Source organism: Pteropus alecto, unplaced genomic scaffold (assembly GCF_000325575.1).
Source record: "Pteropus alecto unplaced genomic scaffold, ASM32557v1 scaffold90, whole genome shotgun sequence".
In the NCBI taxonomy this organism is placed as follows: domain Eukaryota; kingdom Metazoa; phylum Chordata; class Mammalia; order Chiroptera; family Pteropodidae; genus Pteropus; species Pteropus alecto.
The window spans coordinates 404,187-414,754 of record NW_006429894.1 but is presented as its reverse complement, the minus strand read 5'-3'; the positions used below and the strand labels follow the sequence as shown (position 1 = coordinate 414,754).

General features: G+C 65.9%; 1 protein-coding gene across 1 annotated transcript in view; it reads left to right on the top strand.

Moving 5' to 3' along the window:
• The window catches only part of PKP1 (plakophilin 1), a 30,809-nt gene extending 20,241 nt beyond the window's left edge, over positions 1-10,568 (top strand). Inside the window, exons 4-14 of the mRNA XM_006904427.3 lie at positions 1,137-1,281; positions 1,715-1,922; positions 2,669-2,846; positions 3,831-3,945; positions 4,610-4,765; positions 5,318-5,494; positions 6,603-6,756; positions 6,962-7,148; positions 7,674-7,758; positions 8,941-9,047; positions 10,121-10,568. Of these exons, the coding sequence (XP_006904489.1) occupies positions 1,137-1,281; positions 1,715-1,922; positions 2,669-2,846; positions 3,831-3,945; positions 4,610-4,765; positions 5,318-5,494; positions 6,603-6,756; positions 6,962-7,148; positions 7,674-7,758; positions 8,941-9,015 (1,480 nt within the window). The 3' untranslated portion in view covers positions 9,016-9,047; positions 10,121-10,568. The remainder of the gene's footprint in view (positions 1-1,136; positions 1,282-1,714; positions 1,923-2,668; positions 2,847-3,830; positions 3,946-4,609; positions 4,766-5,317; positions 5,495-6,602; positions 6,757-6,961; positions 7,149-7,673; positions 7,759-8,940; positions 9,048-10,120) is intronic.

Genomic DNA, 10,568 nt, shown 5'->3' with positions numbered 1-10,568 from the left:
AGGGCTGTGTCCCTGGGGGACTGGGTGCCGTGCAGCACAGTCCTGCCGGAGCGGAGGGGCCCCTGGAAGTCACGCCCAGCAGAGCCAGACTTAGTTAAATCATAGACGTTCTGGGTTTGTGGCTCAGCGAAGTGTGACCGTCAGCGTTTCACATGGTTTGCCACATGCCCTTGGCTCTCACTCTGAGCAGTTTGAACTCATCACGGCCGCACACAATGGCCAAGCATGGGGGCAGCACAGTGAGCAGGTGTCAGGACTGCTAATCTGTAAAAGGGCGTCAGGCGTGGGGCGGGGAGCTTGGAGGAGAGGGCCGGGGCGGGGGTCCCCCGCACAGTCTCCAGGAGAGTGGGCACAGTCAGAAGCAAGGCAGTGGCCCTGAGGACAGGAAGAAGAAATAGATGTGAGAATTCTTGAGTAAGAAGAATTAGCCGGACTTGGGAATGGAAGGAGGGAGAGACGGAGGGCTGGAGGGATGAGTGGGTGGGTGGGTGGATGGACTGATGGATGGATAGGAGGATGGATGGATGGATGGATGATGGATAAAGGGAAGATGGGTAAATGGATGGAGGGATGGATGATGGATGGATAGGAGGATGGATGGATGGATGGAGGGATGGATGGATGGAGGGATGGATGATGGATGGATGGATGGTTAATGGATGGATGGAAGATGGTTAGATGATGGATAGATGACAGGTAAAGGGTAAATGGACAGACGGATGGATGGATGGCTGGATGGACAGATGGATGGACAGATGGATGGATGGATGGATGGATGGATGGACGGATGGACAGGCTCACAGCCGTTCTCTTCCATTTTCCCAATGCCACGCACAGAACGTGAGAGCTGGCAGAGTGGGTGGGGGCGTCCCCTTGAGAACGGGGCAGTGTTTATTCTCAGTGCAGAGGTCACTTGCCTGCTTGCACATCAACCCAGGACCTTATCACAGACAGTGTTCACCATGGCTGGGCCCTTTCCCGCCGCTGAGGAGCTGTTCACAGGGCGTTCTCTGGCCGGCCTGGGGCTGCCCTGTCCTGACTCTCCAGGGGGCAGATGAAGCCGTGGCAGCTCGGGACGCAAGGGGGACTTCTGCGCCGGAGCTCCCGTAACGGCCCCCGCGGCTCACTCCTTGCAGGATCTGCAGTGAGGACATCGAGTGCAGTGGGCTGACCATCCCCAAGGCCGTGCAGTACCTGAGCTCCCAGGATGAGAAGTACCAGGCCATCGGGGCCTATTACATCCAGCACACCTGCTTCCAGGACGAGTCTGCCAAGCAGCAGGTACCTGGCCTCACCCCTGCCCCCTCCACCCCCACAGAAGGCCTGAGCAGGGCCCGGGTGCATTGGCCTGACCCTGCATTTAGCGATGGGTGGGGGCATTTGCAGCTGGCTCCTCCTTGCCCTGCCCAGCTGTCTGGGGCAGGGAGTGTGCTTCGCATTGATCAAGGTCAGATCTGGGCACCTTAACCTGTTTGCGGAGCGAAGCCCTCTGGTCTGTGGACATTTCTCGGGTGTGTTTTCTCCCCTGGTGCCCAGAGGTCAGCCAGCTCGGGGAGGAGTGCCCCTCCAAGGGTCCCTGCTGAGTTGTGGCCTCTGGCCACGCTGCCCATTTATCCGGGCTGGCCACATGGCCCGTTCATCCGGGCTGGCCCAGGCCCTTCTGAACTGAAGGCAGGCTCTTCGACCTGAGTCATCAGAGGCACCTGCCCCACAGGTCTATCAGCTGGGGGGCATCTGCAAGCTGGTGGACCTCCTGCGCAGCCCCAACCAGAACGTGCAGCAGGCAGCGGCCGGCGCCCTACGCAACCTGGTGTTCCGCAGTGCCACCAACAAGCTGGAGACCCGGAGGCAGGGCGGCATCCGCGAGGCCGTCAGTCTCCTGAAGAGAACCGGCAACGCCGAGATCCAGAAGCAGCTGACCGGTAGGGAGCCCGGCCGGCGAGAGCCAGGGGACGTGGGGGGCCAAGGCCACAGCCGAGGCCCAGATGGGGTGCGGGCCGTCCCTGGAGCTGGGCCAAGCATAGGGCGCAGCTAATGTCCTGGATGTCCATGGCACCAGCCATAGCCAGGGTCAGGGTGTCCACATGGTGACCCTGGGCGCTATGCATGCCCACAAGGGGTCAAGGTCTTTTGGAGGACATCGGGCAAGGGCTGGAGGGCTGGTGTCCAGGCAGGATCCATCCCAGCAGCCCCTGGGTTTTCAGGAGAAGGGAGAAAGGAGGGCTGTAGGGGGCAGGGGCACCCACCCTGGCCCACGCAACACGCTGAGCGCTCAGCGGACACAGAGGCAGAGTCCCTGTGTGCTCGACTGGGGACGGTGAGACCGTGGGCTGAGTAACAGATATTTCTAGAATGCCAGCAGGTGGAAAATAGAGCCACTGGGAGATTCTGGCACTAAAGCGCATGCGGAGAACGTCGACCCGTCCGTGTTTTTTGGTGACTTTCCACGAGCATGATCTTGACCTAGATAGAGAATTCCAGAACCCTGCCCCCAAAGAACCCACGGTCCATCTGAGACACTGGGAAATGGGCTCACAAAGCAATGGGACAGTAGGTCTGACGGACCAGGTCCAGCTGGGAGGTGACGCGTCAGCAGGCTCGCTGGCCCGAGCGGGCTGGGGTGGCCCCTCGGTCGTCCTGAGCCTGGCATGACCGTCCCCGACTCCAGGGCTGCTCTGGAACCTGTCCTCCACCGACGAGCTGAAGGAAGAGCTCATCGCCGACGCCTTGCCCGTCCTGACCGACCGCGTCATCGTCCCCTTCTCCGGCTGGTGTGACGGCAACAGCAATGTGCCCCGAGAAGTCGTGGACCCTGAGGTCTTCTTCAATGCCACGGGCTGCCTGAGGTGAGGGAGGGGGGCGAGCAGGTCCACCTGCCCCAGGCAGCTCCGCGTCCGTCAGCCAAGGCCGAGCGGGGCGAAGCGCGGAACAGGCACACCTGGTCCTCGGGGGCCAACCCCAAGGTCCATAGCCCGACTTCCTGTCCTGGACGTGGCTCTTGACCCTGCCACCTCCTCCGACTCTAAGAGTGGGACCGCCCGGGCGGGAACACGCTGCCCGCTCCCCCTGCCCCCCCCACCACCGCTGGAAAACACACTTTCTGTGCCGCCTGCAAGGCCATTCTTTCCGACGAAAGTCTACTGATGAGTCACTTCCCGGCTGTGGTGCTGAAGCCCTTTCCCACATCCACTGGCGGGGAGATGGCAGTGCTTCACCCCAAGTATCCCACAGCTCCTCCTCAGGGTGTGGCGAAGCCCCCGGGGGAGAGGAGGCGGGACCTGGGTGTGTTCGTTCCCGGAGAGGTTTACGAGCTGGTCCGAAGGTGGAGCAGGTCCCTTTGGGGTCACACCTAGCTCTCTGGGGTTTGTCTTCCCCAGGTCCTGGGGCACACCCCAGAACGGGGTGCAGTTGGCATGGGCTTCTGTGTCTCAGCTTGGGCTCCTCCTCTCTGCCAGCCTCCAGCAGCGGCCTCCAGGGAGTGGGGGGAGGGACTGGGGAGATGAAAAGCGGGGTTAATTAAGGACCTCGCAGGGCTGCGGGGCTGCCTGGGATGAGCCCATGGCTGGGGGCAGACGCTGCTCCCCTGGGGAGGGGCCTCTGGCTCCCCCCCCAGATCCAGGTTCAGGGCCCACGAAAGAAGCGGGGCAGGCGGGAGCTCCCAGCCCCTGTGCACGGCGCCCACGAGGGCAGGTGCGTGCCGGGCCGGGGCTGCCAGAACTCAGCTGCCTTCGTCCATATTCCCTTCTCGGCCCCTCCTCCCCAACCTGCGCCCCCCGCCCTCCCCTTCCGGGCCCCGGCCCCTCACCCTTCTCCCCTCCCCTCTCCGGCAGGAACCTGAGCTCCGCTGACGCGGGCCGTCAGACCATGCGAAACTACACGGGGCTCATCGACGCCCTCATGGCCTACGTGCAGAGCTGCGTGGCCGCCAGCCGCTGCGATGACAAGGTGACAGGGGAGCCCCACGTGGCGCCTCCCCTGGGGGCGACCGCAGGCCTCAGGGCAGAGCCTGTCCACTGGCTGCTCGGCCCGGTCCCCGTGGGCACGTGGCTCTCTGATCCAGATAGAACACCTCCTGGGGGTCGCCGGGAGGCAGGACCGGACACGGGGGTGGGGGGACAGGTCTGCGCCCAAACCCCAGGCTGGTCCCCAGAGGAAAAGGCGGGCCTCCAGGAGCAGCGGCTGGCCGGGTGCCGGGCTCTGATCGTGGGGACGTGGGCTGGGCCAGCACCTCACTATTGAGGGCTGGGGACATGGGGCCTGTCAGAGCTGCTCCTGAAGGCGTGACCCGGACAGAAGGCGTGTCCTCCGACAGCCCAGTGACCACAGGCGCGTTGGCCGTAGCAGAGGGAACAAACTTCTGTCTGGGGTCCTCCTAGGCACTCAGCCCCATGATAGGCACTTTGCATGTCCAGGAGTAGGTGGCCAGCCTCCTTTTACAGTCTGGAGCCTGGGGCCGAGAAAGGGGGGCCGGCCCCTCAGCTCACAAGGGCAGGAAATCCAGGTTCCAGACGCGCCCTGGGGGATGAGTGCTGCCCGCGGGGGGTGCGGGCAGTGAGGGGCCCCGGCCCCAGGCCGGCGGCGGCTCAGGGCGCACTCTGCTCGCCCCCAGTCCGTGGAGAACTGCATGTGCATCCTGCACAACCTCTCCTACCGCCTGGACGCCGAGGTGCCCACCCGCTACCGCCAGCTAGAGTACCACACTCGCAACGCCCACACCGAGAAGTCCTCCACCAGCTGCTTCAGCAACAAGAGCGACAAGATGATGGTGAGCAGGCGCCTGGCCCCCGCCCGTCCACCCGTCTTCTCCGGGGCCTCAAACCAGCCCCAGGGGACAAGCCTCACCTCCCCCCTCACGTCCTGCGTGGCTGGTGAGGGGTCCCCGCTGCGTCCCTTGCTGGCCTGGCTCCCTCTGCCTCCCCGCCTCCCGGTTTCCCAGAAGCAGAAGGTGCCGGGGTCGGGTGGGGTGCTGGGTGGGGCGCAGGCTCCGTCCACGGCACGGCTGCGCGGACCAGGCCCTGGGCCACCCCCGGACCCAGAGTGGGTCAAGCATGGACTCTGGGAGGACATCAGGGTGTGAGGCCCCAAGGCAGCTGCACACAGCTGGAAGGTTTGGGCAGCAGCCAGCCACACCGTCCGAGATCCGAGCGGCTCCCTGTCCCTTAGACACAGCCTGGGGACCATAGCCGGTCCCTCCCTCAGCTTCGGAGCAGCATCATGGGGTCCTCCCCCGCCCAGGAGCCAGGCCCCTGGGGCGGGGCTGGTGGGAGCGGGCTCCATCCCCTCAGAGGCCATGTGCTGACCTGGCCCTTGTCCGCAGAACAACAACTACGACTGCCCGCTGCCCGAGGAGGAGGCCAACCCCAAGGGCAGCAGCTGGCTGTACCACTCGGACGCCGTCCGCACCTACCTGAACCTCATGGGCAAGAGCAAGAAGGACGCCACCCTGGAGGCCTGCGCCGGGGCGCTGCAGAACCTGACCGCCAGCAAGGGGCTGGTGAGGAGTCCCCGCCCCCCGCCCGCGGCCGGGCCGCAGCCCCGCCGCCCCCTGCTCCCTCAGAGTCTGTCCCGAGTCGCGCCGCACAGGCAGAGGCTCAGAGCTTTGCTCTGCAAACACCGCAGAGGGCCGGGCACCGGGGGGCGGACGAGGGGCAGAGCGGGCCAGCCCCAGGGACCCCCAAACAGAGGGCCGGGCACCGGGGGACGGACGAGGGGTCGGAGCGGGCCAGCCCCGGGGACCCCCGGGGTGTAGAGCGTGGCAGCCACCTCCTGCTGGACTCTTTGCCCCGTGATGCCCAGCCCCACGCTGGCCCTGCCTGAGGTGGGGGGCAGGGTGAACAGCGTTTGTGGCAAAGGGGGGGTCCCCCGTTTGTTGAGGTGATAGAGGTAAAAAGAGAGAGTTTGGGGTGTGGGCAAGTCCAGGGTGAAATGTGGCAGAATCAGAGATTTTGGGGACAGACCTGGTTTGGGGACATGATGGACAGCCCCAGGGGCAGCCCTTCGGCGGCAGGCGGCCGGCCACCGTGTCTGCACGGCGGACGGAAGGAGCGGGGTAGAGGCCGGCCATGGGGGGCTGACAGTAAGTGAGAAGCCTCTGTGTGCAGTGAGGCCGGGGGTCCCGGGGCCTGAACCGGCCCGGACCGGATTATGGCCAGCATGGCTCGGTGGCTGGGTGAGCTGGCCCATGTCCGGGGGGCTGTGTGAGCACAGACTCCCCTTAGCCGTCCTGTCTCGGGCAAGCGCTCGGCAGACATGCATGGAATTCTTCGGGGGCGGGGAAGTTGGGAGCGGGTGGCCGGTGCTGCTTTAAGGGACAAATACCCTGGACCGTACGGTGTCACATGAGGGACACTGCTGGGAACGATAAGGGGGCAGCGTGGGGGCCAGTGCTGAGCAGTCTGGCCGCCCGTGAGCAAGGGGTCGGAGACGTGCTCACCAGCCCTCGCGTTCCAGGCTGGCCCGGGGGCCGGGGCCGGGGCCGGGTGGGGAGGGCGGCCCGTGGGTCCCGGGAGAGCCTGTGCCGGAGCCGGAAGGGGGGTCCCTCTGCGTGGGGCGCCTGGGAGCCACAGGCCAGGTCCTCACTCAGCGCCCCCCGCCCCGCCCAGATGTCCAGCGGCATGAGCCAGCTGATCGGGCTGAAGGAGAGAGGCCTGCCGCACATCGCCCGCCTGCTGCAGTCCGGCAACTCGGACGTGGTGCGGTCCGGGGCCTCCCTGCTCAGCAACATGTCACGCCACCCGGCGCTGCACAGAGTGATGGGTGAGTGACCCCGGAGAGGACGCCCTGGGGGGCGCCTCGGGAGCGGCAGCCGGAGGTTGGGGAGGCCGAGCCCCGCGTGGGAGCTGGGACGGGGCCTCGAGGGGCCGCCGGGCTCGGCGTGGCTGACAGTGGTCACAGACAATGGCCCCTGGGCCCCTCTGTCCCTCGGTCACCTGACCCCACGAGGCCACTCCTTTCTCTCCAGGGAACCAGGTATTCCCTGAGGTGACCAGGCTCCTCACCAGTCACACCGGCAACACCAGCAACTCGGAAGACATCTTGTCCTCGGTCTGCTACACCGTGAGGAACTTGCTGGCCTCCCAGCCGCAGCTGGCCAAGCAGTACTTCTCCAGCAGCATGGTCAACAACGTGGTCAACCTGTGCCGCAGCAGGTGCGCGGGGGACGGTCCTGTGCTTGCCCCGCGGGGTGGCCCCGTCTCCGAGAAGGCACACACGCGGGGCTGCAGTGGTACCTCGCCTGGGAGTGGGCCTGAATCCAGAGCCCAGGGCACCCGGGAGCCTAGGGTCCAGCGGCCGGGCCTCAGGGCCACGCACTTCTCGCCAGGGGCCTCCGGGGAACGGAGACCTCAGAGGGCCAGTGGGAGGCGGGAGCAGCAGACCCGGCCGCACGGGAGCTTCAGTCTGCCCCCCGGGGCCCCTTGTCCGGGATAAGGGCGGGATGAGGGCAGGGGACCAGAATGGGGCGTGCATTCCCCCCATGGACTCCCCCCCCAAGGAGACTCCTGGGTGCCTCCCGGTGGCAGGGGCAGGGTCGTGCCGCTGTGTAGAGTGACCGGCCCGATGCTGAATGCAGCTCCTTGCTCACGCACCCCGGGCCAAGGTGAGGGTGGCGGGGAGGGGGACCTGGGCTCCTGCCTCCCAGGGTCTGACTGTCACGTGACCTCCTCCGCTCCCAGCTCCTCGCCCAAGGCCGCAGAAGCTGCCCGGCTCCTCCTGTCAGACCTGTGGTCCAGCAAGGAACTGCAGGCCATCCTCAGACAGGTAAGGCCCCCTCCGAACCCTGCGGCTTCCCAAGGCTGAGCAGGCAAAAGCGGGGAGGCAGGTCGGCCAGGGAGCGTGGTCAAGCTCTGAGCAGACCTCGGGGCTCGGGACGCGGTGGGCAGAGGACCGCAGGGAGACGCGCTGGACGCTTGGGCCGAGGGCGTGGCGTGCGCCCTGGCTGCACTGCAGACCCTTTCGTCTCAGACCAAAGAGCTCGAGAGGCTGCCTTTGGCACTGGGGAGCCAGGAAGACACCTGCCACGTTGGTGAGGGGCGGAGGGGACGCAGGCACCCTGGGGCTGCTGCCTGTGTCCAGCGGTGACCTCAGCACCCGGGGAGGGGGACAGAGGGCGGGCGGTGGGAGAAACGGAACGTGGGGTGGACGCGCTCGCGCCTCTGCTTGGAGACTGGCCACGGCGACGGAGCAGGTTGGCGGAGGGGTGACGTGCAGAGGCTGAGTCTGAAGGGCGGATTAGGGGCCTGGAGACAGGCCGGGCCGTGGTGGGGAGTCGTGGAGGGGACCCTCACCGTGGGGCCAAGGGAGCCTGTTCCCTTTGGTTCAGCCGGGAAGAGGGGAGACAAAGGATGGTAAAACAGTGCCCTTCAATGACGGGGTGGGGATGTCTGTCTGTCCTGACGTGAGCGGGAGCAGGCAAGGAGGCGGCCGGGGGTCAGAAGCCGGGAGGAAGCCTGGGCCGCAGAAGGCCGGGCGCGACCCGCATAGGCTGGAGGTGGGAACCAGCCTGCAGGGACAGTGACGTCAGGGGACCAGGCGGGACTGGGGCTTGGACCGGCCGCAGTCTCAGACCTTCGTGTTCCCACGGTCCGTGAGAGGCTGGCATCTGGGCCCCGCCACCGCCCGCATGCACCCCAAATCGGGCACCTGCTGTCTGCTAGGAGAATCCGCGGGGCCACGCCCCGGTCTCCGCCGGGCAGGAGCGCGGGAGCTGGGGCCGGGGAGACCCCCGCCAAGGCAGGAACTCAGATGCACTGGGCCTGTCGCTGACTCACGGAGGCGGGGGGCCTCGCCGCGGTGGCACCTCTGGTTAGGCGCATCTGGGCCCCGACACACATCCACGGCATGTCCCGAGGGCTCGGCTGGAGCCTGAGGACGTGCTGGGCGCCCAGGGCGGCCCCGCGCCCCACCCCAGGGTGCTCACCGGTGCTGCGTGTCCCCCCACAGCAAGGCTTCGACAGAAACATGCTGGGAGCCTTAGCCGGGGCCAACAGCCTCAGGAACTTCACCTCCCGCTTCTGAGAGGAGGTTGTCCCAGCAAGCTCAGCTCACAGGTAAGGACCCCGCCCCCCGGGCCCTGCCGTGGGCCCTGCCGTAGCCCTGGCCGGTCTCCGGGACACAGGCGGCCTTTGGTCTGCAGACATGAGGGCTGTGAGGACAGCTGCGTGCACTGTGTGGCTGGGGTGCCGTGGGCTGTCCCACCACAGGACACCAGGATGTGCAGCGTCCTGGCAGCGTCCTCTGGCCGGAGGTCTGGGCAGAGCTGCTGGGGCAGCCGTGTTGGGAGCACAGTGCCGTCTACTCGGACCGCAGCGTGAACGGCCCCCGGCGGTCACACCGTACACTGTCCTGGGTCTGGGCTTCCCCTGGCTACTTCCTTACCCTTTGTGTAATCTGCTGTCCAGTCTCCGCACGTCCCAGAGTGGACAGGCCTACTCCCAGCAGATGATCCTAGGGACCAAAATCTCAGAACCAGGGTCTGTGACAGAGGCCGGCCAGCCCCACCTTTCGGTGGAGCCCCAGGCGCTCGCTGGCGCACACGCCCGGCCCAGGAACCCGTCTGCAGATGAGCACGTGGAGTGTTTCTGATTCGAGGAGCCAAGGGAGGCAAAGACCACACTTAGACACTGCAGCCAGACCTCGTTGGCCTCGGAGAGGGTCACCCGAGGCGGCCGCGGTGTGGAGCCTCTGCAGACAGCCAGGGATGAGGCCAGGGCCTCTCGAGCTGAAGCCCGGCTGGCCTGCCAGCTCCCCGACACCTCGGGAGGGTCCTGGTGCACGGAGGCTGCCCCTGTGGTCCAGACAAAGATCAACTCAGACTGCAGACCCCCTTTCCCGGCAGATGGCCATCAGCATGAAGACGGGAATGGGGGGACACTCAACTTAGCAGATTGTCCAGGAGCTCAGCACTGGGCTGGCACCGTGTGGGCCGGACGGGGCGCGCACGGCAGTGGGGACAGAGCCGACATGCTTCTGAGTCCACCCGTGCATGTGTCAGGGTGTCCTCGGATCCGGCCTTAGGCCAGTGCTCCCCCGAGCAGATGTGGTGGGAGGCGGGTAGCGGCTGGACCTGCTGGCATAGGACGCGTCCCTGTGCCCACTGACCGGGCGGCTGCTTGTTTTGCAGAAGTGACCGGCCCCTCGGAGGAGACCGCAGGCTGGCTGGAGGGTCGTTCTGCCCATCTGTGCAGCATTTGGAAAAAGTCAAGCAACTGAGAGCAAATCTGAAAACCGCGGATGACGGAAATATTCTTAGATTCTTCTTTTTTTTCCCTTGGGAGATGGCAAGCGACGGGGGTGGGGGAGGGGGCCTTTCCTGAGTTAAAGGGGCTTTTATGATGTCAATACTTCTTTTGCTGAGAAACGGTATATATACGTGTGTGTAACGTAGGTGTGTGCACGCGTGTGCACACGCGTGTGCGTGCGTGTGTGTGCGTGCCTGGCGGCACGACCGTGAACTCCAGGAAGCAGGGAGCCGGGAGATCGGGGCGCACAGGTGGCGAAGCCGTCGTGCTCACGGGCCAGTGACCGTGCTTCTTGTTAGGGCCGCACTTCCAGAAACGCCCGTGCCAGGT